General features: G+C 37.1%; 1 protein-coding gene and 1 long non-coding RNA gene across 12 annotated transcripts in view; one reads left to right on the top strand and one right to left on the bottom strand.

Moving 5' to 3' along the window:
• The window catches only part of LOC150101129 (uncharacterized), a 160,184-nt gene extending 141,072 nt beyond the window's left edge, over positions 1-19,112 (bottom strand). For 6 of the 9 annotated variants that reach the window (XR_016549139.1, XR_016549137.1, XR_016549135.1 and 3 more), the window contains exon 1: positions 18,974-19,112. This is a non-coding gene — a long non-coding RNA (uncharacterized LOC150101129). Of the gene's footprint in view, positions 1-2,802; positions 2,943-18,973 lie in introns of all 9 variants that reach the window. The other 3 variants (XR_016549140.1, XR_016549136.1, XR_016549138.1) reach the window with 1 other exon arrangement.
• The window catches only part of LOC150101128 (DGAT1/2-independent enzyme synthesizing storage lipids-like), a 178,860-nt gene extending 159,285 nt beyond the window's left edge, over positions 1-19,575 (top strand). For all 3 annotated transcript variants that reach the window (XM_090401209.1, XM_090401210.1, XM_090401211.1), the window contains one exon: positions 19,301-19,575. In XM_090401209.1, the coding sequence (XP_090257335.1) occupies positions 19,301-19,411 (111 nt within the window). In that variant the 3' untranslated portion in view covers positions 19,412-19,575. The remainder of the gene's footprint in view (positions 1-19,300) is intronic.
• Positions 19,576-27,429: the final 7,854 nt, after the last annotated feature.

Below are 27,429 nucleotides of genomic sequence, written 5' to 3'. Positions count from 1 at the left end.
CACCACACTTAAATCATTCCCTATAACATACCTCTATGCTCTTCTATGATTCTATTCTTCCATATAATATTCTCTGATGTCAGCCATCCTCTCATCTATGTTACCAGCTTCATATTCAAGTTAAGTAACAGAGTTCCATGTGGTAGTCTGTCAACTGTCTCTTTGTAAACTCCTTTCTAGAATATCATATTCCTATCTACTCACTTCTGAATTCTTCTCTTAACCAGTTTTTTTGGTATCTTAGCTACCACTCATGAGATATATACTGATCAGTTTATAATTTGCTATTTCTATCTTGGAGTTTACTTAATGTAATGGAACTATGTTGTCCTCTTTCCCTTGGAAAACTCTGTCAGAGCTGAGGTTTAAATTAAACATCTTGGTTAGAGGCACTGCCAGTTCTCTTGCACTTTTTTCATGATACATAAGCCAATATCCATTTCATTCCCAAGGCAGTATTCATATTGAATTTTGTAATATCTTAAGTCACTGCAATACTTCTACCTGGAATGATACATCCTTGAAGTGATAATTTATTTCAGTTATCCCTTCTGCTTCTGCCTCATCACTGCCATCAAGCATTCAGGTTATCTACTATAATCACTCAATCTTTTATTCTCCATGTAGCTGAAGAACTCTTAGGAATTTCCTTGACATACTCAGCTAGTTTTGTCTCCTAATCTTAATTTGCTTTTATTACTATGCTCACTCTTCTTGTCTGTGCATGATCATTCTCCAACTAAGGAGAATGAACACAACCTTGATCTGGGAAATAGCTAAACATGTGGAATTTTCAGTTAAGAAGGGTATATGTTAATAGTGTAAGGTAAATGATCAATGGGTGCTCAAGGGAACAATTCTCTTTATGTTCTCTCTCTCTCTCTCTCCTCAGCATTTTCTTCCTGCAGCTGCTACTTAATGATACTACTTATCCATTTAACTCCCACCCAATTTATTCTCCTGCTCTTGCATATGCAGTGTGACTCTATTCCCTTGAACACCCATTGATCATTTACCTTACAACTGTTAACATATACCCTTCTTAACTGAAAATTCCACATTTAGCTACTTCCCAGATCAAGATTGCATAATCATTCTCCTTAGTTGGATGTAATATTACTATCTTGGTTACAGGCAAATTCTGTAATGCTATCACCAAATCTAACATTCTCAAACCCCAAATTCCTTCCATCACATGCTTTTTTTTTCAGCTAATTATTTCTTAATACAGTGGATGTCCACTTCATGAGATATTGCTTACGATAACATCTGCATTACCATTATATTTCATATGGAATACACTGAAACAAAATAACAATTTGATTTGCTTGACAGTGATTTTCTGGAGAAACATGGGAATTTTTTATTTTATTTTATTTTCAGTTGAAATGAACAATTTCATATTGTCAATTACTATTACTGACAAGTATGTACTTTAGAGTAAAGTACTTAAACTACAATGTCATGCCGTAAAATAAATATTAAACAACAATGTGTACTTTTTTTTTTATTTACACCGACCATGTTTTGAGCCATTTTTTAAGCATTAGAGATTTGTTTTTATTTCCAATTAGCCAGAGAAAAGAACAAATCTGTTTTTCATCTGGTCTCATGCAATTTAACAAAACATATTATGCAGATAACAGCAAAGCAAAAAAAAGAGGTGTATTGAAGCATTCTAAGATCATGTTTTTGTGCATGATAATCTCGCTCAGGAAGATGAATTCAGAGCACAAATAGATGTGCAGCATGTAAACCAGGGGTGGGAAACCCCTCGCCCGCGAGTCTATTCTGATTCGCCCCTTTGTTGATGTACTCGTATGTACATGTAAATAAAATTTTATAATAATTTAAATTTATTATAATTAAATTTATTTAAATTTAAATAATTAAATATACAAAACTAAAAATAGCTATATTACATATAATATGATCGTCATACGTCTGGTAAGATATATATTGCACACTACATACACTATATATAAAAGTTAAAATTCACCAGTCGCCCACGGAAGTTTTTAAATTAGCAATTTTCGCCCTTGATACTAAAAAGGTTCCCCACCCCTGATGTAAACTATAAAAGTTTATCATTAGTAAGAGGAACTTGCAAAGTGCAGAAAGTTCCATAAAAGTAGTTAAACTACTTGAAAAGAAACAGCTGAAGTGGTTTGTTTCAGCTGTTTCTTTCAGATGTGTCAGCAGAAATTATTTGTGAGAAGATAGAAGCATTCTCTCATCACACATCACGCTCTTAGTAAAGAGACTGCACTCATAAAATACAAACAAATGTGCATGTTTTGGAATTTAGAAACATTTAAACAATTTTTTTATTCTTAAATCTGGTTGTTTTGATTCAATATGATTTTTTGAATTTCTGACCTTTACCTAGTTACAATGTCCCTACAAATAAGTTCAAGTAATGCTAGTGAATCTGTTTCAAACAAAAACAAAACTAATGCACTTTAAAAAAAAAAATAATAAGGATCTGAATAAATCCATAAAATCATTGAACTTTTGCAAAGTTTCTTTGTCAATTTTAAAATTAAAATGTAATGGATAGTTGTGTTTATATGTTAATTATATTTTAATTTTGGACAAGTTTCCAAAAAAAAAAAAAAAAAATTTTACATTATTTTTTGTTACATTTCTGACATTTTTTTAAAGTGTAATTTACAGTTATGATTATTTCTGCATGCATATCTGCAGAAATGCATGCAGATGCATTATTTCTGCAGATAATTTATATGAGGGAAAAAAAACAAAAAAAAAAAATTTCTCTTGCTAACTGAGAAATTTACTTACATAAATTCTATTCCTCCCTCGTGTCCTCTTCTCCTTCCAGTCCATATCAGTATAGCTGAAATCTCCTATAGTAAATTACTTGGCACTCATTCAGCTAATTTAGCAATGCATATTAGCCACTGCATGGAACTCCCTAGGAGCTAAAATAAAGGTTGACAAATGCAATAGAAAAAGAGAAAAGGTAGCTAAAAGAATTGGTAGTGCTTGTAATCACAAATATAGGACCTCCCAGATGAGATCTTGGGGTAATAATAATAATAAATTATTTAAGATAAATACAGTGAGAGATGATATAAAAGAATCAATGGAAGAAGCAAGAAAAAAGTGAAAATTTTTAGTTTATTACCAAGATATGATAGTAATGAGTTAAGAAGGAGGGCTATGATAGCAAATGATTCAATGCAGGCTATATAGAAGAAATGAGTGAGGTGAGTTTTTTGATTGGAGTGAGTCTGATGGTAGAAAAAGATGTGTATAAGAAAAATGGCCTGCACTTGAATGAATTTGGCATTGGATGCCTGGAGAAATTATTTACTGGTGTGAGACCTTATGTGGCAAGTCAGGGAAAGTAGATTGTCTTGGGAGGAATGCTGAGAATGTGGAAGTTCAGCTAGGGTGCCCAGATGTGATAGTGATGTGAATGCCATTGAGCATGGCTATGAATCTTGTAAAGGGATAGACTACACTTTGAGATTGGACTTTTTGAGTGTATCTGGAGATGGAAAAGAGAAAGCTGGCCAATTAAGCCAAAGAGACTGTCAATGTAAGTATATGAAAAAAAAAAAAACCAGGAGGTAATTTATCTCTATAAATGCCAAAAGCATTAGAAACAAATTGGTTGAGTGTGCTACTTTGTGAATATGTTGTGGTCTAAAATTGTTGGAATTAGTGGAACTGGGCTATCAGAATGAGATGTAGTTACCAGAATCAAGTGTAAAGGGTACAGTATTTTTAGGAATGACAGGAAAATGGGGAGGGAATACCGCAGATGATATCAGATGACTTGAGTCAGCTGATATCATTTTCCTGTCATTTATGATTGGAAATGATGAAAGCAAAAATAATAATGTTCCATGTATCAGTGAATTTGAGGCTATCTGGTGTGAAGTGGAGGCTAATAGAATGAAATATATGATGGAATGTTGCTACACATTTGTGTTCAGTTTCTGGGGATGAAGAAATGCATCACCAAATTACCCATCAGGGTAATTTGGCGATGCATTTTTACAACATAATTAGCATCTGAAGAGGATCTTAGTTGATGTGGCTGTTTTGTCACCAGTTAGTGAGAGTGATTTTGTTGTACTGTCCTGAGAAATAGTTAACTATGTGGGTGTTCCAATTAGGACAGATTACATGCTGAACTACTATAGAGTAAGACAAACTCAGAAGAATACTATGTTCATTCCTATGGTATCAGTTACTGAATGGGAAAGATATCATCAGTATGTGGGAAGCTTTGAAATGTTTAAATAAGAAGAGGATGATGTGGAAGAAATAAGGATGAGAGGAATTATGAAATATAATAAAGCAACAGAGGCCAGAAAAGCTAAAGGTATTGTATGGAGAGCTACATTGGAATATGAAAAAAAAAACATTTGGCTGCACACAGGCTAAAGGCAATCCAAAAGAATATTATCATCATTCTGCAAGTAAAAGAAAGAATGAATGTGGAAGAATAACTTTAGTGAATACAGATAGCTCATGTTAAAAGCACATGCGCTTGTTCAGATAATGAGTGCTCACTTCACTAAAATCTATCAACCTGGTGTATATAACATAGCGCACAATGCTATCACTGCATTGAATGAAGAGATAGAGGTGCACGAGAAGAAGTTTCTAGAGTGACTGCATAACCTGGATAAGAATTCAGAAATAGGAACAGATAGGATATCAGAACATATACTAAAGCTATGTTCTCCCCAGGACCTTTCGAATGGGTAAACCACCCGGCTGGTTTTACTGACCGCCCGGCTAATTAATGTTGTGAATTGACATGGCTTAATAATGAACAAGAATGGAAAAATAATTTAAGACATTTTTTTAATTAATAGTGATGAGAAATCGAGCTGGAGAGTCTCGATACTCGTGAAACCAGCTCAATTTCTTGCATTGCAAGCCAGTCTAGAGAGCTTCAGATATTCACTTTGATGCATACCAATCCGTACACGGAAGAAGACAACAATCGGGATCTCAAATACAACAGTATCGGTTGCAAAGAAGATCTTTTATGAAAGAGACATAATTTTGATGTTGACTTAACTGAAATAGAGCCAGTCTTAGAAGCCAGAAAACTATCCATCAAGGAATTGAAAGACACTCCTGGCAGTCATTTTCAAAATCTTCATCAGCATCTTTCAGGTGAACGGTCAGACCTCCACATTGAGTAATCAGATTCTAATGTTATTACATTTAAGACTACAATATATGATAAATACATAGACACAGTTATTAAACACCTAGAAGCAAGATTTCCAGATATGCCAATCATTTCCTGCTTTTCAAGATTTTTCAGTGCAGAAAGTCATGATCAACATGAGGCTTATGAGATTCTTTTTGATTATTATTCTAGAAATGGAAGTCCTGCAGTTTTAAACTGTGAAAGTTATCAACTAGAATAGGTAGTTGCATCAAAAATGATTAATGGCCAGTCATACAAAAATCTAGATCCAACACAAATACTGCTGAAATTAGCAACAACATCTGAGCTCAAAGTCTTTTCCAAATTTAGCAAAACTAGCTGCTGTTGGACTGGCCATACCTGTGAGCACAGGTGAATGTAAAAGGGGTTTCTCTGCATTAAAAAGGATAAAAACCTGTATGAGGAATTGCATCAGTCAGAACACTATAAATAATCTGATGCTGATTTCACTGGAGGGACCAGATTCAACAAATTTTAATTACGAAAAAGCTGCTGACAACTGGGCTTCTAAGAAGAAGAGAAGAATTAATGTATAGAATTGTAAGCTGTGAGCATTACAAGATTTTTCTTTACTTAATGAGAAAATAAGAAAAATCCTAGTCTTGTTTGTTATAATTACTATATAAAATATTATCCTTATTTGAAGTAATTTCTAATAAAATTACTATTTTAATTTGTTATGAAAAAGGGTCTTTCTTAACTTATTCAAAATTTTTGTACGCCTGGCTAATGCTTCATTCCACCCGGCTGGTAAAAATTTCTGGAGAGAACGCTAAAAAGGAATATTCAACCAAACTGGTTGTCCCATGACAGGTTTGTATAATTTGAGTTTCAGCTCAGGAAATATCTCCCCTACCCCCCCCAGAATGGAAAGAATGTATGATAATCCCACTGCACCATTGGTGTAAAAACTGATGTGTCTAACTGTCAGCCTATCAGTATCTCTGCAGTGGTTATAAAGATTTTAGAGAAGTTGGTAAGAACTTGCATAGAGAAATGGGTTGACAGACAAGCTATACTTTGCAAGATACACTATGATATTGGACTTTGCTAAGGCATTTGATAGGTAGTGTGAAATGGGTGGCAAGAGATCTGAGGTTATTGCTAGGAACTATGCAGTGTAAAAGTGTGAGAAGAAAGTTAGTGTTTTACCCAGATATAACAATGCATAATTGAGGAGAGGAGCAGCAATAATGAATGGCATGAATGCAAGAGGGAGCCTCCATAACTCAGTCGTCATAGATAAGCCCTTCTGTCGGAAAGACCTGGGTTCAGTTCCCGTCAGTAACGTGAGGAACCTTTATCTGATCTCTTTGATAAAGGTTCTTCGATGAAAGGTGAGTTTGCCGGTCTCATACGGAGGTAGGGGATTTTTTCAGCTGGAAACTTGGGTTTTTCATCCTGCAGAACAGGCAAACTGGCCCCGTGAACACACGCACATACAGAAATAGGACATGCTGGGAAGCACACAGCCAACCACCTTATCCTCAAGACGGTTGCGGTTATAAGAATAAAAAACCTCGACACCGTAAAAAGAGGAGGATTAAGAAAGAAAGAAATGATGACAAGAATGTGCCAAAAGGGAGGTTTGGAATATGTAGATTCATTTTGAGGATAGAAGAGAGCTGTAAATAAGAGACACTGCATTTGAACATGGAAGAGCATAAGCACCTGGAGAAATTGTTGTTCTTAGGGCAAGTGTGAGTATTAGGGCAGGAAACTAGAGATGCTGGTTAGTGGTATGTGGTAGTAGCCCCTCATACTATTCCCCTCATGGGAATAGTCACTTCAGAGATGGTATATTATATGAAGATGGTATGGTATACATACCATCATTGATGTTTCTTTATACAAATGCCAGTGACTATTCCCCTCATGGGAATAGTCACTTCAGAGATGGTATATTATATGAAGATGGTATGGTATACATACCATCATTGATGTTTCTTTATACAAATGCCAGGAGTATCAGGAATACAGAAAGTTAAATTGGTGGCACTGAAAGCCGCTTATTTAACCTCAGTCTGTCCTAAGATTATTGGAATCAATGATACATGACTGATTGAAGATGATGTCCTGAGAGGAGTAAAAGTAGAGTATAGCATAAGCAGAACAAGAAATGCAGCAAAGGGGATGGTGGAGTGTTACTTATGATAAGTGAGGAGTTGGGTCCTCTCAGAATGGAGAATATGGAAGGAAATGGTACTAATTATTATTATTATTATTCAGGCCACCATGGAGTCAAAAGCCTCATCGTGGCAGGTTCTTCCTAGGAAACGCAAAGTATCACACCCTACTTGAACTCATTGACCATTCTCGTTCTCACCACTCCATCAGGCAATAAATTCCATGGTTCAACCACCATGCAAAGAAACCACTCCTCACTCTCTTCCTCACAGCTTCCTTTCATAACTTCTAGGGATGGCCCCTTGTCATCGCTCCTTCCTGCTGTTTCACCAAGCGAAAGAACTCCCCAGTGTCAACCCTGTAACTACCTCTCAACAGTTTAAAAGTCTTAATCATATCACCTTTCCTTCTTTTATCTATCAAACTCTGCAGTCCACGTTGCCTCAGCCAATTCTCATAACTAACATTATACAGTCCTGAAACCATCTTTGTTATCCGCCTCTGTACCCTTTCCACAGTTAATTTATCTCCTTCAAATCCTGGGGACCAAATTTGAGAACAATAGTCCAAGTGTGGTCTGATCAGGGTCTTATACAATGGAACAATAACTCTTTTATATCTGCAGGTCAGTGTCCTTCTCAGTAATGCAGCAATTCTCTGGGTTACCTTCACCACCCTGAATTTCAGTTTTCTATCAATCATCATCCCCAGATCTCTTGTCTCCCCTGCTTCCTCCAGTACAGCTCTTCCATCGAGTATGCAGCCTCCCATGTATCCCAAACTTCAAGACTTTACATTTTGCTGCAGTAAACTGACACCTCCATTCATTATGATAAGTCTTGCAGGGCTGCCACATCTGCATTATTACTAATAACCCTTCCCAGCTTCACATCATCTGCATACAACTGAATATCCTCCTGCAATCCATTGACAATGTCATTGATATAATAGTTTTGAAAGTGTATGGTGTAAGATAGAAGTTGGTAGGAGAAGATATTTAGTGGGATGTTGCTATAGGCAGAGAACACAAGATGAAGAGCTGGAAATGTTTAGGCAGATCAGTTTGGTGAGTGTGAAGTGAGTGATCATTATGGGAGATTTTAACTATAGCACTATAAACTGAGCAGAGGAAGCAGTATACAGTAGTAAAGGAATAGAATTTTTGGAATTCTGGAAGGACAGCTGTCTTACGCAACATGTAGTAGAGGGAACACGAGGATTGAATTGCTTAGATTTCGTTCTTGCATTAGAGGAGCTCACGACAACCGAGATGTCAATCTTGATCCCACTGAAGTGACTGTGCAGTCTTGACTTGGAGGCTGAAACAGCCATGCAGAAGTTGCAAGGAGAAAGGAATTTATGTGGAAGTATAAGGAAGTCAACTATAATAATTTTAGAAATCAGCTTAGGGCAGTTCCATGGATGGAAAAACTGCAAGCGACAGAGAAGTCAGCAGTACATGGGGGAGATAGTGAAGAAATATCTGGAAGCATCAATGGCAAATGGCATTCCTCAAGTGAAAAAGATAAAATGATTTGATGTAAAGCGGATGACTAAAGAAAACAGAAACTGTACATCAAAAAGAAGTTGTGGAAAAAGTATAAAGAGAGAGAGGTGGAGAATAGTTTCATAAGGAATATAAGATTCAGGCCAGGATAGTAACTAATAAGGAAGATAAAAATGGAATGCAAGGAGAAATTAAATTCAAGAAAAATCCCAAGAAATTCTTTCATTATGTGGATAATAAGAGCAGAAATTATTATTTTTATGGCTATTTAGCCTATTTTTGTTTAGGAGTGCCCCTTTTATAATGTCATTGGCTTTTTACTCAAATTTTAGAACATTACTGATGTTTTATATAGATAGATATGTGAAGAATATATAGGAGGAATAATTTGGACATATCTTTGTAGGATGTTGCTGGCTGTCTTCTTATTCAGGTGCATCCCGGCGTGTGACGATATACATTTATCTGCTGTTAAAGGAAGGGGAGTTGGAAAATGTGGGAGAATTATTGGTGAGGCAAAGAGTATGTGAACTTTTTTTTGAAAAACCTGGGTTTTTTTTATATTATTAAAGGTGGGCAGAGAATACTTTGGGAGGGGATGAAAATAGAAATTTTTGGGGAAGGGGGAAGGATATGATGGAGTAAGATCAGGGGGTGGGAGTAACGCGGTGTGAGCCATTTTGACAGTGCGTCGTCTTCAGAGCTCGTGGGGGAAGTGGAGGCTATGTCATGCTAGCTTGGTGTTTCTGTCTTTGGTGTATCTGTGTTGTTTCCTATTGGTTGGAGTCATGACCTAATTTTTATGTTATGGAGCTTCCAACTCTCAGAGATTATGTAGGGCCGGTGGACGTTTATCGAGTTTTTTTTCACATTTTATGGCTATTGTTTCCAATATTTTAAGTATTGTTTGTTTCATTTTCTTGTATATCTATTATTATGGCCTTGTCGATTTACTGGGTATGTTTTTGTTCAAGGGCGTGGACTGCTATTCTTGTTTTCTGTACAGGTATCCCTCGATTAACGCGGTTAATTAATCCCTCGATGTTACTGCATTGATCAAATCTAATAATGGTAAAAATTACAATTCGTCCATGATTGATTACTGTACTAATAGTTCGTTTTATATGGTACTCTTTTAGGAAAGATAAAAAACGAATGCAAAGTAAATGTTTAATAAATACTTGTACCTGCATTATTTACTGCAATTTTTTTTATCAAACGAAGTCATTAAGAGTCGTTTGAACAGTTTTAGTTTTTTTCTTATCGGCATAAATTCTACGATAACAAGCAAAATGACTCTCCAGACCTTGGCAAACAAGCAATAAAACATAAAGAAAAAAACACTGCAAATATAACACATGATGGCACAAATTAAGTGGAATATTGAATCCAACATTATTTCTACAATAAAGAGCCAAGAGGCTATTTTTCCAGCAGCATAAATTAAGTTACAGGGATAATAACTCCCTCATTATTTAAATCCAGATACGAAACTCAGAGATCGAAATCTAAGAGTTTCATGCCAAAGAACTATTGGCAAGTCCAAGCGTAAGTCAACACATGGTAGTACAACACTAGGGCGACTCAGAGAAAAGGTGGGGCAAGCTCCATCACTATCCTTAATATTTTCTCATAATGCAAAATGCAGCTCCTAGGAGATGTATTACTGTTTTACATTATGAGGCAAGGTCACTACCCAGACTGGTTTAGACCTTTATTGAGGTCTCATCAGTGAGTAGGTAGACCTGAATAATACCAAGGTTTAAGTGAACCGATCTTAAAACAGTAATACATTTCCTAGGAGCTGCGTTTTACATTATGAGAAAATATTAAGGATAGTGATGGAGCTTGCCCCACCTTTGCTCTGAGTCGCCCTAGTGTTGTACTACCAAGTGTTGACTTACGCTTGGACTCGCCAATAGTTCTATGGCATGAAACTCTTAGATTTCGATCTCCGAGTTTTGTATCCGGCTTTAAAATAATGAGGGATTTATTATCCCCTTAACTTAATCCAACATTATTTCATAGCCGAATATAGAAACTACAAGAGTTTTGTGCCGAATATATAGAAACTAAAAGTTTCTGCGAATGCAAGCATGGGCAACTCATAGTAAAGGTGGAGCAAGCTCCAGACCACTTTCCTTAGTATTTTCCATAAATGTAAAGCACATTTCCTAGAGGACATGTATGACAAAAATAAGCCTTTGGCTCTCTATTTCAGTAATAGATGATGTCTTATTTATTTTCAGTTACAATCTAGAAATTATTGAACAAAGAATAAAATAAACAACTAAACCATACTATACTGACATCGGAAGTCGAGGTATCTCTCAGATACAATTTACTGTCAAATATCACAAATCTTTACATAACATGTGTTAAATCAAACTGACAGCAAAAAAACAGTGCAGAATATCACTCATAACATATGAGTGCACAGCTACTCATGACCTCCAAGAGTAGGCAAGGGTTTTGAGTAAAGTGCATTTAACTCTGCGGAGCTCGCAGCTGATCTGACAGATACATGCAAAATGTTTAATATAAATATTCTTACACAATTCAGTGTATAGCTTGGCGGTCATGAGTAGCTGTGCACTCATATGTTACGAGTGATGTTCCGCAGGATGAAATGTTTAATATACATATTCTTATGCTATACACTGAATTGCATAAGAATATGTATATCAAACCGCCAAGCTATACAATTCAGTGTATAGCTTGGCGGTCATGAGTAGCTGTGCACTCATATGTTACGAGTGATGTTCCGCAGGATGAAATGTTTAATATACATATTCTTATGCTATACACTGAATTGCATAAGAATATGTATATTAAACATTTCATCCTGCGGAACATCACTCGTAACATATGAGTGCACAGCTACTCATGACCGCCAGGCTATACACTGAATTGTGTAAGAATATTTATATTAAACATTTTGCATGTATCTGTCAGATCAGCTGCGAGCTCCGCAGAGTTAAACGCACGTTAATCAAAACTCTTGCCGCGTATATCAAGGGATTGCCGCAATTAATTTCGTTGCGTTAAACAAAACAGCGTTAAGCAAGGGATACCTGTATTTTGTTTTTCTTTCGGTTGTTGTGTTTTTTATTGTTCAAACGTTCTGGAATAGGAATGTTGCAGTCACAGAAGTGTAATGCTCTAAAATTTCAGTAAAAAGCCAATTACATTATAAAAGGGACACTCCTAAACAAAAATAGACTAAATATAAATATGTTACTCCTCTAAGCAAATAATATTTGCTTAGAGGAGTAACATGGAAATTTTCCCAGAAATAATATCTATAAGAGGAGAAATGATTGTGGACAAATGATCCTATTAATGGAAAAGGAGATAAAGTGACTAGTGCAGATGATATAGTGGAACTGTTTAATGATGAGTTTATTGAGGCATTTCATCCTCGAAAGGTAGATTTTATTCCAGTAGGAATGGGAAGGAGTGAAAGCTTAGAAGTGCATGAGGAGAATGTGTTTCAACTAAGTATGGGACTGGATGGGATTTTATCATGCATTTTGGGAGAATGTGCTAAGGAACTAATAGCTCCATTGACCTGGCCATTCAATGAAAGCCTAGCCACTAGGAAGTGCCCAATGGATGGGAAGAGGATAAGATAATGCCAATACACAAGGGTGGTGGTAGAATGTGGGCATCAAACAATAGACCAGTTTGTATTTCTTCTGTGGTTAAGATTTTGGTGAAAGTGGTAAGGGATGATATACAAAATTAGGCAGTGAAGGTAACATTATCTATGAAAGTCAGCATGGATTGGATTGCTTAAAGGGTGCTCTTGTTTCAGTAATTTGCTTGCCTTTTATAAAGTGACAATCATGAGAGAAAGGCATATACTGCCATTTTTGGGGGGGATTTTGTAAAGGCATTTGATAGGCAATATTTAATTTGCAACACATGGGTTTAGATATCACATTAGTGAAGTGGACTGGAAATTGGCTGTCTGATAGATATCAGGGGTTGTGAATGAGGTGTCTGTTAAGGAAGAAGAAGGATGCAATTGGAGTTCCACAGGAATCTGTACTTGGACCTTTGCTTTTTAACCTTTATGTCAATGATATTGTCATTGGATTACAGGGAAATATTCAGTTATTTGCAGATGTGAAGCTTGAGAGAGTTATTAATAGTGCTGATGTTTTGTTTCTTCAAGAGGATTTGAATAAGAGAATTTGCTGGTAAGACAAGCAAATGAATGATTGACAACCCTATCATTAATAAGTTATTGAATTTGGGATCCACAGAGGAAAGATGCATACCCTATTGGTGGATCTCTACTAGAAGTAGATGAGACAAGGAATTTTGGAGTAATTTTCAAAAATTTTAAGTTTAGGACACATATTGCAAAGGTGTTGAAGACAAACCAGAGGACTGCTGAAGTACTAAGATGGACTTCGACCAGTAGAGATAAAAGAATAGTATATGAGGAGTGCAAATCTGTCAAATTTAAGATGATTGGTGGTGTTTCCCAGGGATCAATACTTGGACCACTCTTATTTAATTTATATTTTAATGATAGGAAGGACCTTACAGGAGATATTCAGAATGGAAAGACTACTGTTATACACCATTTATAGGGTAATTTGAATAGACTGGAAGAAGTATGAGGAAATTATAATAGCTATTAATTCAATGCTAGTAAGTGTAAAATTGTGCACTTTGGCATGATGCTTGAATAAACTAACGAGGCTAGAGATCTTGGAGTTATGGTAGATAGGAAGTTGAAGTTCAAAGGTGACATAGAAAAAAAATCAAATACAACTGAGTGAGTAACTGCAATGGTGAAACAAACATTGACACAATGAAAATCATTTTGCTTCTTCACAAGGCAATATTGCAAAGGTGTTGTCCTCATCCTCATAATCACCTGGACTATTATACACAGATTATTGGATTTCCTGTGTTCCATGAGATAAAGAAACTGTGAAGGGCTTCAAAGAATAGTTAATGTGATATCTGGATTATGGAAATTTGATTATGAGGATCAGAAGATGAAATTATTCATTACATGGAAGGTAGGGAAAGGACAATAGGTCATCCATGGAAGTTGATTTTGCATGTAGAAAGCTAAATTTTTTCCTGAAACCATAAGTAAGTGGAACAGTTTTCCTGATGAAGTAGTGAGTGCATCTATTGTGAATGAGTTTAAGAGAAGATATGACCATCTTGTGTGGGTCATGTATGGCTTCCTTGACTCCCTGAAAGTCTCTGATAATGATAATAATATTCTCTTATTTTTCTTTGTACTTTTGGCCTATAACAGTAAATGCACTACCTCAAATATCCTTGCCTTTTTCGCTGACCATCTATCCTTCTTGACTACAGATATTCTACTGTCACCCTGCCACACACACACACACACACTAACACCCTGTTTTGTCTTTCTTTTTTAATCTATGCAGATGTAAATAAATTTTAAGTAAAACTAATCAATATCAAAAATTCCTCATCCTTATTCCTGATGCTTTTGGGATTAGCATATGTGAACTAGAATATCCTCTTGCATCATTTAAGAATTGTCCCATTCAGGTTCAAGACCTGAGCAAACTATAATCAATATTTTTTGTTCATTTCTAGTCTCATACTCACTTGTTTGAATGGTACCTGTACATAAACTTACCTGCATCCCCATGAACAGCTCTAGTTCTATAATTTTTCACTTTCAATTTCTCAATGAACAAGAGCTTCTCTAGACATATAACCATTCAAAGTGCAGTCCATAAGTCATACAGAAGTCTTTTTTTTCCCATCAGATTCACTCCATTTAGATCCACATATGAGGCCATTATTGAACCATTTCAATGATGGTCTCTTCTTCCACTGTCTCCCTTCTTTCTATGAAACACATTTTCTATATTCATTATGTAACAGCCACATGTATGTCTTGATAATAACACTCTCTATGCCAGGCTGAGTGTTAGCATACCTGTTCTCCAACCAACAGGTGGTGGATTCGAATCCCACTGCTTGCATGGGATTTGAATGTTTATGATCGTCTTACCTTGTGTCTACTACTATAACCTTTGATATGCCATAGTATGACCTTTAAAATTATAAATCATCATCCCTCCTCTCCATGAGGCTTTGCCAATGCCATTTCATCAGTTGATTTTTATATCCAACATTCCATATGCCTGACGGTCAATTTTCTGTAGACCATTCTCCACTTCCTTCATCTCATTAAGAATTATTTGACCAGATCCAAGCATAGTAATCCATACGCCAGCCAGGTTTGCCAAGTGAATAACATACCTGCCTCAAGGCTGTGGGTTTGAATTTCACCATGGGCATAAATGTCTAAGTGGAATATGAATTTCAACACCTCGTGCAAGATCCTTTTCCCTCTCATTGGAGGCCTAAAGTGACTAAAAAAGTTCCCTAATTGGTCTCCAGAGCAGAGGTTTCTGGATTATGTAAAAACAAAATAAAATAAAATAAAATAAATATATATATATATATAAAACCTTAAGTCAACCCTTGATAATAATGCACCATAGGTTTACAACCTATTATGAATGGGAGTCACATAAAATTTAAAGAAAAAAGAAATGGGCGTGATCAAGGACTTATATGACGGAACCTAACCTCTCTACTTTTACATGTTAATAAACCTCCTCATCATGCCATAATTCATGCATAATTTGTAGCTTCACATAAAACTTGAGCTGGTATACCATCCAATCTCACAGCTGTATTCACATTAAGGTTCTGTAATATGCTATGCACTTCCATGTCATTTACCTCAGTTCCCATATAAGCCTTTGGCTCTCGCTTTCCTGCAATATCATCACCTAGATAATATACTGCTGCAGAGTGTTCACTCAGTAATTCTACTATTTCAACTAATTCAGTTACCTACCTGGCATCGGCATTCCTTAAAATCATTCTTCCATATACATTCTTTATTTTACTTGCAGCATATCGAAAGAACTGTTTGGATTCTCTTTAGCCTGCATTGCTAACTTCCTTTCATAATCTGGTTCTGCCTTTCTTACCACACTAGTTACCTTTCTAGCCTGTGTTTTGTACTGTTCAGGTACCTGCATATCACTTTTCTCCTTAAATTCCCTCCACAATTCCTCCTCCTTTTTTTTTTTTTTTTTTTTTTTGCAGCTCCAGCTTGATGGTGTTATTCATCCATTTAAGCCCCACTTGATTTATTCTCTTGATCTCTCACAAAACACAGCTCCGTTGACCTGGCTTTTCAATCAAGGTCTGGCTATGGGAAAGGTACCAAGGAATGGAAGGTAAGATTGTATTCACAATCTTCAGCCATTGCATAAGGGTGGTAGCAGACTGGATGTGTCCAGGGCGAATGCTAGTCTTGAAATTCACGCTTGCTCTTGTTATCATTCAGGGAGTGAGAGGCGTGATTGAAGTCTGATTAGCGGAATAATGAAATACTGACCATTTAAAACTATATATTTAGAAATTTATGTACATTTAATCATACAAATACAACATATATTTTACAAATGATATTCTATCTTTTATAATTTAGCTGATCTACTTGAATACAAATTCTACCCTACAGTTCCTCTTTATGAACTGGTCAATAACATCATCATAAAAAGTTGCAACTTAATTTTCCCAACAGAGTGAGACGCCGTGAAGGGAGTGGAAATGGCTATGCGCGCACATGAAATCACAGTGCTGCAGTGAGGACCTGGAAGCTCCCACAACTGGGCAAGCCAAGGTAGCTTTGACTAGACAAGCAAGCATCGGCCTTCAATACACAACGCAAAGCTAAATTATTGTCACGCAAGCTTAAGACGTCTTCTGTCTACAAAAATAAAAGCCTAAATGGAATGCTTACAAATGCATGTATATTTATTAACAAGTAAATATTACTTCTTTCTCAAGTAATGAGCTTGTGCAGCAAGCATGGAGAATTCGCACCTGGATGTGTCTAATTATAGGCCAGTTTGTGTTTCATCAGTAGTTATTACTATTATTACGGGCAACTCCAGGGAGTCATTAGACTCATCGAGGGAGGCCCCAAATCATATTCATCACAACTATCTGACATTCATACAGTATCTATCATACCTCGCCTTAAACTCATTCACTGTCACAGCATCCACTACAGACTCAGGGAGCGCATTCCACTCATTCACTACTCTAAAAGTAAAGAACCCAACTCTAACACCTTTACTAACCACACTTTTGCCCAGTTTCCATGGATGTCCCCTAGTCCTCCCACAACCAGCCCTGTTCTCAAAAATATCTTCTGAATTAATTTTATAGAAACCCTTCAGTAATTTGAATGTCTCAATCATATCTCCCCTCCTCCGCCTATCAACCAATTTTTGCAACCCACAAATCCTCAACCTGTTCTCATACGGTTCATTCCACAGACCTGCTATCATCTTGGTCACTCGCCTCTGGATCCTCTCCACATCCTCCCCATCAAGAAGAAACCTAGGTGACCAAATCTGAGCACAGTAGTCTAGATGGGGTCTTATCAAGGCTCGATAGAGGGGAAGAATAACCTGCTTGTCTCTGCTTGTCAACGTATTCTTCAGCAACCAAGTGATTTGATGAGCTGTTTTGGTCACTTTTGCAATGTGTCCCCTAAATTTCAATTCCTTATCCACCAACACTCCTAAATCTCGTGCCTCATCAATTTCCTGGAGCACGGTTCCACCAATGCAGTAAACTGCCGCCAATCTTTTCACCCCAAAATGCATAACCTTACATTTTGCCACATTAAACTGACATCCATTCTCCTTAGCCCAGACCTCCAATCTATCCAAATCATCCTGCAAAATTTTGATGTCATCTGCATTCACTATTGCCCTACCCAACTTCGCATCATCCGCAAACAAATGAACTGTTCCTCTCAGATCATTTCCTATATCATTTATGAACAAATTAAACAGCAGTGGTCCAAGAACAGATCCTTGTGGCACACCACTAGTCACAGGCCGTCTTGTGGACTCTACTCCCGAGTAAACCACTCTCTGATATCTCTCCGTCAACCACCCTCCTATCCATCTCACCAACCCTATGTCCATTCCCATATGCTGCAATTTACTGATTAGAATTCCATGTGGAATCCTGTCAAAGGCCTTGGCAAGGTCCAGTAGAATCACCGTAAACCCATTACCCTTATCCAGTTCAGCCGTCAGCCAGTAGTTGTTAAGATCTTGGAAAATTAGTGAGGGACCATATACAGCATTGGGCAGATGAGGGTAACGTTATCAGTGAAAGTCAACATGGATTTGTTATGGGATGCTCTTGCTTTAATTCGTAGATTATAACTAACAAAGGTGGAACTGTTATGAATAAATAAAAGCCCCATAGAGAGGTTGTCGTTTGTCATGATTATGTGGCATTTTTTCTGGATATTATTTTGGCTTGTTTCCTTTTTGGTATTCAATGTTTCCTAAATTTGCAGAGGAATGATTTCTGGTCTTCAGCGTAACGGCTCATTCGTTCATAGTCTTACGCGTGGCCTCGCTTCAATCGTAATATAGTACGCCCACAGATTTAAGACCCTTCGACACATCACAAAAAGGAGAATCCATTCCGATAATAGGGTAATCAATCCGTCTTCTGGGATGAGTTGCTTATTATTACACGTCGGAAAATTAACTTCTCTTTTATGATCATTGTAGATTTTAAAGTGGTAACTATTTTGCTTGTATAACAGTTGGGAAATTTTATCTATAAAGCACGTGATTTTGCGTGTTGGCGACTAATTCGTACGTCGATCATTTCTTTCTCCCCTTCAGCATGAATCGACTATTCTTGGCACCAAGCCAAGCGCAGCCCTACAAAGTGTGGGCAAACTATACGTTTCATACGACCGGCCAAGTCACGTGATTTTGTTTACGTGGCGGTATCGAAGAACACGCTGTCGTCGTATAGTCATACCTCAATGTCACTTTTATTTATGCTCTACAAATGTTTGCATAACATATAAAATTAAGTTACTGTTCACTCATGGGGGGGGCATCAATTATTTGTTCAATAAGTATATCTTGACTGGAGAAAAAAAAACAACAACAACCACTCTTTCAATTTATTTTTCTCAGACTTGCTCTTATAAAACGCCAAAATTTGCATATTAATCAGTCTCTTACCTTTTAGTTTAAACAGTGCAACCAAAAAAATTATAGCTCATCAGTACATTTTGAATTATTCCATTTCGACTCTTTCCCTTCATATGGTCATTTCGTTAGCATTGGGGTTTACGGGAGACCGCAGCAAACGCATCGGTGCGTGATTGGCACCTTGTTTCTGTTAAAAACCGGATGTGACGTTACCGGAAGGATGATATAAACTGCATGAGCTATTCATGTTTTCTATTATTAAAAAAATACACTATTTAATATCTGAATATCCTAATTTTTTGTAGAAGTAAAATGTACTTTAAAAATTTATGTTATGTTTGTTTGCTTTTTCTTTAGACTGTACATACTATGGAGGAACTTATCACAAGATACCAACAGTGTCCTGGAAGCGTTTTTAGAGCAACTATGGAAAGACTAGTTGATAAAACAAAAACGAAGTACCCATAGCAAATAATCTACCATCATAGACTTCATATTCTGCTGTATGCCTTGACATTCTTAATTATTACTGAAAAAACACTAAATACATTTTCTGTACATCAAACCTTTTGTTGTTATTTTAGTATTTTTTACACCTTCCTCATTGAATAAAAATAACTTTTAGAAATAAACTGATTTTGCTGTGTAAAGATGTTAACAGAATTTAAAAGAGGATTAATTATGTTGGAGCATCTAAATTTTAATTATTCGTTTGTTTTATATTTCACTGCACACTATGATGGAATAAAAATGTTTATATTACTTAATGCCTACATATAAATAAATGCAATATATTATCCTCTTTGTATATTATTATTATTATTATTATTATTATTATTATTATTAGCGTCATAAGGATCTGTGTGAAGTTAAGTTGCTCATCTCATAAGATCAGCTCCAGGATCCATAATATTAGTCACACTACACCTGAAAATCATTCTTTTTTCATCTGTACGCTCACCAGGATTTCAAGCAATGCATACCACAGCCAGTCTGGTTGGATGAGTTAAGCATAGTGGGATATTCTTATCATAAAGAACCCCACTTGTCGCCACTTCATCCAGGAAACGTTTGCTCAGCTTCAGCATCTGTTGCTGTATTGTCATTTGAGTTAATGCTGGACCCTAAGTATTTGAAGTAGGTGCATTTTTTTAATCCCCAAGCTGTCTGTTTTGAGTGTGACATCGGTTTGGTCACCTTCTTGCATATATTCTGTCCTCTTGATGTTAAGTCTCATTCCAAACTCACATAAGCAGGTTTCTCCATTTCTACACAAGATATCCAGTTCATTTTGCAATGTAGTGCTAAGTATTATGTCATTAGCATACAATAGTGTCAAGGGATGTGGCTTCTGAATATCCTTGGTTACAGTGTCAATACACAGGATGAAGAGTAGGGGTGAGAGGGCAGATCCCTGGTGAACTCCTACCTTTATTGGGAAGATATCAGATTTTCTTGCTGTGCAGCCTACTGTGCTGGTGACATTTTGATATAGCATTTTTATTCATTGCACATAGGCTTCGAGTACATAATGTGTCCTCAATGCCATCCAGATGAGATCGTGTGGCATTTGGCCGAACTCCTTTTCCAGATCTAGGAAGACCATGTCTATGTTTTTCTTCTTTTCTAGATATTTCTCCATTAAGAGCCGAATGGCATGAATCGCATCTGTTTGTTAGACAATTTTTAATGAATCCACACATTAGATAAGATTTCGACTATGGCTTTTAAGGTGTGTGTCTAGTATTTGTTCGAAAATCTTCATTATATGGCAGAGTAACCAAATTGATCTGTTGTTTGAGCAGTTAACAATGTAACCCTTGCCTTTCCAGATGGGAATTGTTCTGCTGTTTAGCCAGACTTATGGCATTCAATTTTCGTTTATGATGTCGTTAAACAGCATTGTCAGCCATTGTATTCCTTTTGGTCCGAGTAGCTTCCAGATTTCAGCTGGTACATCATCTGTGCCAGTGGTCTCATTGTTTTTCGTTTGATGGACTGCAGTATGTATACTTGATTAGTGTTGATAGGGGGGGCACAGGTCCAATGGCTGTGGCTGTTTGCAATGGTGGAATGGGAACTCTTCATTACTGATCTTATCAAAGTAGTTTCGCCAACTATGTAATATATATTTTGGTGTCTGCAGTATCTTTCCGTTTTCAGTTTTGATTTTCATAATGTGCCCTAGGTCTTGTGTAGAACGTCGACGCTTCCTGACAAGGCGATATATTTGCTTCTCCTGCCATTGTGTCCAGTTGATCATATATCTATTGGTAGTGCTTAGCTTTGGATGAGGCAACCTTTACATTTGTTACAGATTTTAGGTTTCAGTATCATTCACAATCAGAGTTTCTTGTCTTTAGCCAGATCTTATAGGCTTTCATTTCTATTTCGCAGTTTGTTGCACTTCAGGGTTCCACCACCAGGTTTGCTTGATAATGAAATGTTGACGACGATTTGAGAATCCCAGTGTAGCTGCAGCCCTAGTGTTAACACTCTCGACTAATGTGTTCCAGGTGTCATTTGTTGTTTGATTGAAGTCTATAGGCAGTGGTTCTTCTAGTGAAGTCTTCAGCTGGATTTCATGTTTCATTAATTTCCAGCATTTTAGAGGATTTGTATTAATGGTTAGTCCCATACAATGCTTGTGTAGACGGATCGGTGTATCTAGTACTAGTAAACGGTTGAGTGGTTACATTATCTCAGATGAGATTACTTTTACCGTAAAAGTAAAATGACGTAACCGTTTTACGTCATTTATCCATTTTAGATCACGCCGACGAACCAACCAACAATCAATTTGTATTCTCGACCTCAACTGCTATTGGTAATTAGGTGCAAAATTCTCTTTTCTTCAAAACAGTATTTGCGACTTCAAAGTCATGGGTTCCAGCACATTCTAGAATATTAGAACCTTCCTCATTTCGTACACCGTATTCTAGTCTACCATGCACATGTTCAAACACATCTCTTCGTGCAGCCAATGAATATCTGTTCACTATCGTTATTAGTTTGAATATGTCCTTCAAGGTCATTCCAGAATTCATTCTTCGTCTGCTGTAGGCATCCAGTCTGTATTACATAGAAAGAGAAATAGCTCGTAAACTCTAGGTTCCCATATTGACATTAACAGAGATTATTCGGTCAGCGATTCTAGCTTTCTGTGATGGAATAACGTAGCGTCTGGCTTACACTTACTGCAATACTATTTTGCTCAGACTTTTGTTCAAAGTAGATTAGATTATATCCTTCACCAATATCTCTAGATTTTGCAACGGACCATCTTGTCTATTGTATTCAGGTGATGTCAATCCTTTTGTTTTAAAACAGTCAGCGAGGTCGGTGCAGCGGCCAGTTAGTGTTCCAATGTTGATGGTTGCTAATCGAATATTCTGGTTTTGAGTTTGGACTTGCCTTACCCACTGGAGGTAGCCCTTGTATTCTGTTCGTATCATTCGGGCGATGATGGTACGCGTCGCTTAACGGGAACGCCCCAGCACGTTGTGCAAAATAAATTGTCATCAATACATACTGATCCGAAATGAATTTTTCTCCAGTCGGCTTGTCGCAAGAGCCTAACCCTGGAGGAACGGTGGGATTTTTACGAGGCCAGGTCTTCAGTTTGGCACTCATCTCTCATCCAGGTTTAGGACCAGCAATGACGGAGTTATTCGATCTTTATGAATTTGGATAAGATCACTATGTAGCAGTTTGAAACACTCAAATTTCAGTTAATATTTTGCAGAAATAGAGAGCAAAAACTGCTTCTGGCTTTTTATAAAATATCATATATATTTATAAATTTATGTTTTCTGACTACACGAAAAGGATGAAAAATATGAATTTAGTGTAATTTTTTCTTTTGACCTCTTTTGTATTCCCACATCGACAATTATATCCGTTGATTTTATCTCAGTGAATAATTCGTAAACGCCTATATATTGTTCTGCTCTTTCCTCCTGATTAACACAAATTATAGTGGCCATGATTAAACTTTCCCTACTCAGAGCCTTATGTAGCCCGATATAACAATGTAGAAGTCACTATAAAGCAAACGAAAATCTTCTTAAACGTATTCTTATTGATAATCGTATTCAGCATGCGCCACACTTTATGTTATCGCGTTTTCCATTTAAAGTTATTTGACCTTAACAAGAGAAATGCATCAGCAGATCTTTATGAGGTTAGATCTGGCCAGAACTTGCATAAAGGTCATTTGTCAGCTAACACAGAACAATGATTAGAAAGTTTGAAGAAACAGGAACTTTGGAAGTTCAACCTGGCAGAGGACGGAAACTACTACCAGAACCTGTAATCGAAGAAGTTGCAACCCCGATTATTGACAGATCCCAAGAAAATGTTGCAAGTAGTACCAACACGAGTGGAGTAGCGCAACAATTGGACATGCCATATTACGTGTTATGGAAACTCTTGTGCGGAATTATTACATTTAATCCATGCAAGGTCAACTGCGTACAACATACATCTGATACACAATGATTATGATGAGCGATTTACATTTGCTCTGACGTTTCTATTCAGATTGGAAGTCCACAATGCTTGGCCTTGTAATATTCTGAACAGGACAGTAAAAAACTCAGAATTATTGAGTTTAAGCTTCCAAATATGTTCGTGCGGTCCAGGAACTCATAATATACATCATCTGTCAAAAAAGAAACCGAACGTTTCGAAAATAGAAGAAACTAGTGGCGCCACCTGTTGTATCTTTATGTTGTCGAAAGCGGTAACCTTCATTAGTGTTGTATCAACTATTTATGACATTTGTTTCATTAGAAGCCGAGTTATAGTGCCAAGAATTACAGTGTATTGACGAACAGTCGGTCATCACGATATTCATGCCGTTTGCGACGAATTCTCGCTATCAATCGCTTCAAAACTTCGAGATAAAATTCACCATTGACCGTTTGGCCAGGCGGAAAGAATTCTTTGTGGATAATGCTCTTGGAATCGTAGAAACAAATAGGCATTATCTTTACTTTTAACCTCTCGAAGCGACTTTTTTTTCGGATGCCCGTCTTCTGGTGGTCTTCACTCAGCACTCTGGTGGTTTGTTTTGCGATCATGCTCAAAACATCACGTTTCGTCACCAGTAACGATCGTTTCAAGGAAGTTTGACTCCTTACGAACGGTTTTAATGAGGTCCTTGCAGTGTTCAATTCGATACATTTTTTGATCGTCGGTCAACTTGTTGTGAACAAATTCCGAATTCAATTTACGTGCACAACATTTTGACCCAAACTCTGGGTCAAAATGTTGTGCAGAGTTGATTTTGGAATCCCAATTCATATTTAATCAATCTCACGGACGATTTCGGGTTTTCTTTGAAGAAATCACGCACTTTTTTGGATGTTAACTTCGCTCAGTCCAGTTTTTGGTCGGTCCGGAGTTTCGTCGTCCTCAAGCGTCTCACGTCCACGTTGAAATCGTTTAAACCACACGTAAACTTGAGTACAGGATAAACATTCAAGTCCGTATGCTTTTTGAAGCATTTAATGCGTTTCGGTAACTTTTACCAAGTTTAACATAAAACCGCAACTCTCTGTTTGAAACTCATTTTCTTACCGTTCGCCAAAAATCACTGTCACGTTTGGCACTATAACTCAGCTTCTAATGTCATAAACAGTTCACACAACACTAATGAAAGTTGCCGCTTTCGACAACAAAAATATACAACAGGTGGAGCCACTAGTTTCTTCTATTTTAGAAAAGTTCGGTTTCTTTTTGGACAGAGGGTGTATTCACAGAAATTGCTGTTTGATGCGGCTTCACAGATGATCTTATAACAGGGCCATTCGTTTTTGATGATATCATGCCAACAGGATCAGTAATTTGTTCCGTTACTGTACGGAAACATATCGATATGATGAACAGTTTCGTCATTCTGCAACTTCAGCAAAGACGATATCTAGACCAGACCATGTTTATGCAAGATGGAGCATCTCTCTTTAGATTTCACAACCGGTACAGTAACTTCTACGGCATCACTTCATCGAGGAAAGAGTGATTAGTCGCTTCTTTCCAGTTTCATGGCCATCTCACTCCCCTGATATTAGTCTATGCGATTTGTTGTTGTGGGGGGGGGGGTTAACTGATGGCTAACGTCTATTGTTGAAGTGTCTCGAAATTGGCAGCCTTAAACAGGCTGGATTAACCATTAAGCAAAATAAGCACGTGCTTAGGGCATCATGGAAGGGGGGGGCACAGAATTTCGGCTTTAGTTAGATGGCGAATTTAATTTAATTAACTTTTAATTAGTTTTTCGTTGTTTTTATCTTTTCTTACTGTTACCTAAAAGTGACGTGTAGATGACCTAATAAAACTCTAACTACGTGCATGACGGTTCGTTTGCACCGTATTATCGCTCACTCACGACGCTTTCTGGCACTACCATTGCATCAAAGGAGGTAATTTTTTATAATTAACGTACCCATTTTATTTTCCTGTCTGTGTTAGGTCTTGTTTTAATAAATTATGCCTTATAAAAGGCTCCAGAAGCAAATATAAAACAAATCACGTGGTTGTCTCAGAAACGCGCCTGCGGTAAAAGGCCTAGCTGTCGCAGAAGTGCGACTCCGGTAAAATAAGAGTTAATTAAAGCACGAAAGCACAAGATTCAGCTGTAAGCCGAAAATTAAATTATTCGTATGATTTTGCTTGGGATATGTGTAACTGTGTTGATTGCCACCTAATATTCAACAAAATAATCTTTTTATTTCTCTATTTCACAGATCCCAAGAACCAAGCTGAAACGTATTCAGTTAAGTGGTGCACAAAAGCAAAAACTATCAAAAAAGAAACGAGAGGAGACTTTGGAATTAGATTCCAAGGCTGCAAAGTTGACTGATTTCTTCACACAAGTTCACAACATTATGTACCAAATCCTAATCAGAGCCAATCTCCGTCATCAGACGTGGACACAAATACCACTTGATCACTTCAAAATCAAAATATGATGATGTTGGAATCATCAAGGTGTCACAAGCAGGTTCATCTAGCACATGTCTCACTACTGACCTCACATTGTCTGTAAATTCTCTCGATATCTCTACTGCAAATGTTGATGCAAGTTGCTTTACAAAACATTCTGAGGTTGAAATAATTGCTGAAAATTAAAGTTTAGCGGGCCATGGTGATGGTGGTGAAATGATTCAGTCTGCAAAAGATGAAGTAAATATAGCAAAAGATCCAGGGTTGTGGCTTGATTTCTCTGCTGATGACGTGGCTTATTGGACTGCTTGAGGACCAGGTGACTGTCAACACCACAATGGGCCATTTGACAAGTCTTACCGACATTTCAGTAGTGGCAAACCAGTAAGATACTGTTCGCAGAAACATTTTGTTGGGACAAAAGCCAATGGTGAGGAATACAAGAGAGAGTGGTTATTGTATTCACCATCAACTGGATCCGTTTATTGTTTCGTTTGTAAACTGTTTGCACGTAAAAATTTCTCACATTTTGTTACAAGAGAAGGGTTCAGTGACTGGCGAAATACTATTGTAATTGATCAACATGAAAAAAGCACTACTCACTGAGACTCTATGCTAACATACTTAACTCGCAGACAAGGTGTAGGGTTGGGAAAACAGTTGAAAAAACAAATTCAGGAAGAGTGTCATTACTGGGAACATGTCCTGAGGCGTTTCGTAGCTGTTATTCGTACGTGAGCTGAACGTGGCTTTGCTTTTCGAGGAACAGAAGAAAGATTTGGATCATTGCAAAATGGGAACTTTTTAGGGCTGCTTGAGCTCATAAGTCAGTTTGATCCATTTTTATCAGGTCACATTGCGAAATATGGAAATTGTGGCAAAGGAAATCCTTCTTATCTGTCCAAATCACCTGTGAGGAACTCATTCAACAGATGGCTCAAAAGGTCCACGTGCTTATTGTTGATGAAGTAAAATCTTCTGGTTATTTTAGTTTGTCAGTTGATTCAACACCAGATCTGTCACATATCGACCAGTTAAGCGTTGTACTTAGGTACTTAAAAGATGGACAGCCTATTGAACACTTTTTAACCTTTCTTAAAATGAAAGGCCATACCGGCGAGGAAATGGAAAATCAGGTGTTGCAGTACTTACGTAAAGTTTTTTAGCTAAACTTTTCAAGATGTAGAGGTCAGTCTTATGACAACACTGCTAACATGTTTGGGCGTTATAAGGGGATGCAGCAAAAAATTTTAGAAACAAACAAGTTTGCTATATATGTGCCCTGTGCAGCTACAATGTGGTTGAACTATACCTTTTTTTCAGCCTCAACCAGCCGGTGGACAATTCTTAAAGGTTGTATTGGAAATGAAAATGTCTTAAAATCCCTCTCTGATACCAGATGAGAGGCACATGCTATGGCAACAGCAGCAATTTTGAAATCTTTCCTTCAAATTTTAGAAGTGTTAGACTGTATAGCCGAAGACCAGTCACAAAAGGGAGACACTAGAAGAGAAGCAGATAATATTGCAAATAAGATG

This window comes from Typopeltis vanoorti, chromosome 12, assembly GCF_054136105.1.
Source record: "Typopeltis vanoorti isolate ZY-2024b chromosome 12, IOZ_Tvanoo_1.0, whole genome shotgun sequence".
In the NCBI taxonomy this organism is placed as follows: Eukaryota; Metazoa; Arthropoda; class Arachnida; order Uropygi; family Thelyphonidae; genus Typopeltis; species Typopeltis vanoorti.
This window is presented reverse-complemented; position numbering and strand designations above follow the sequence as displayed.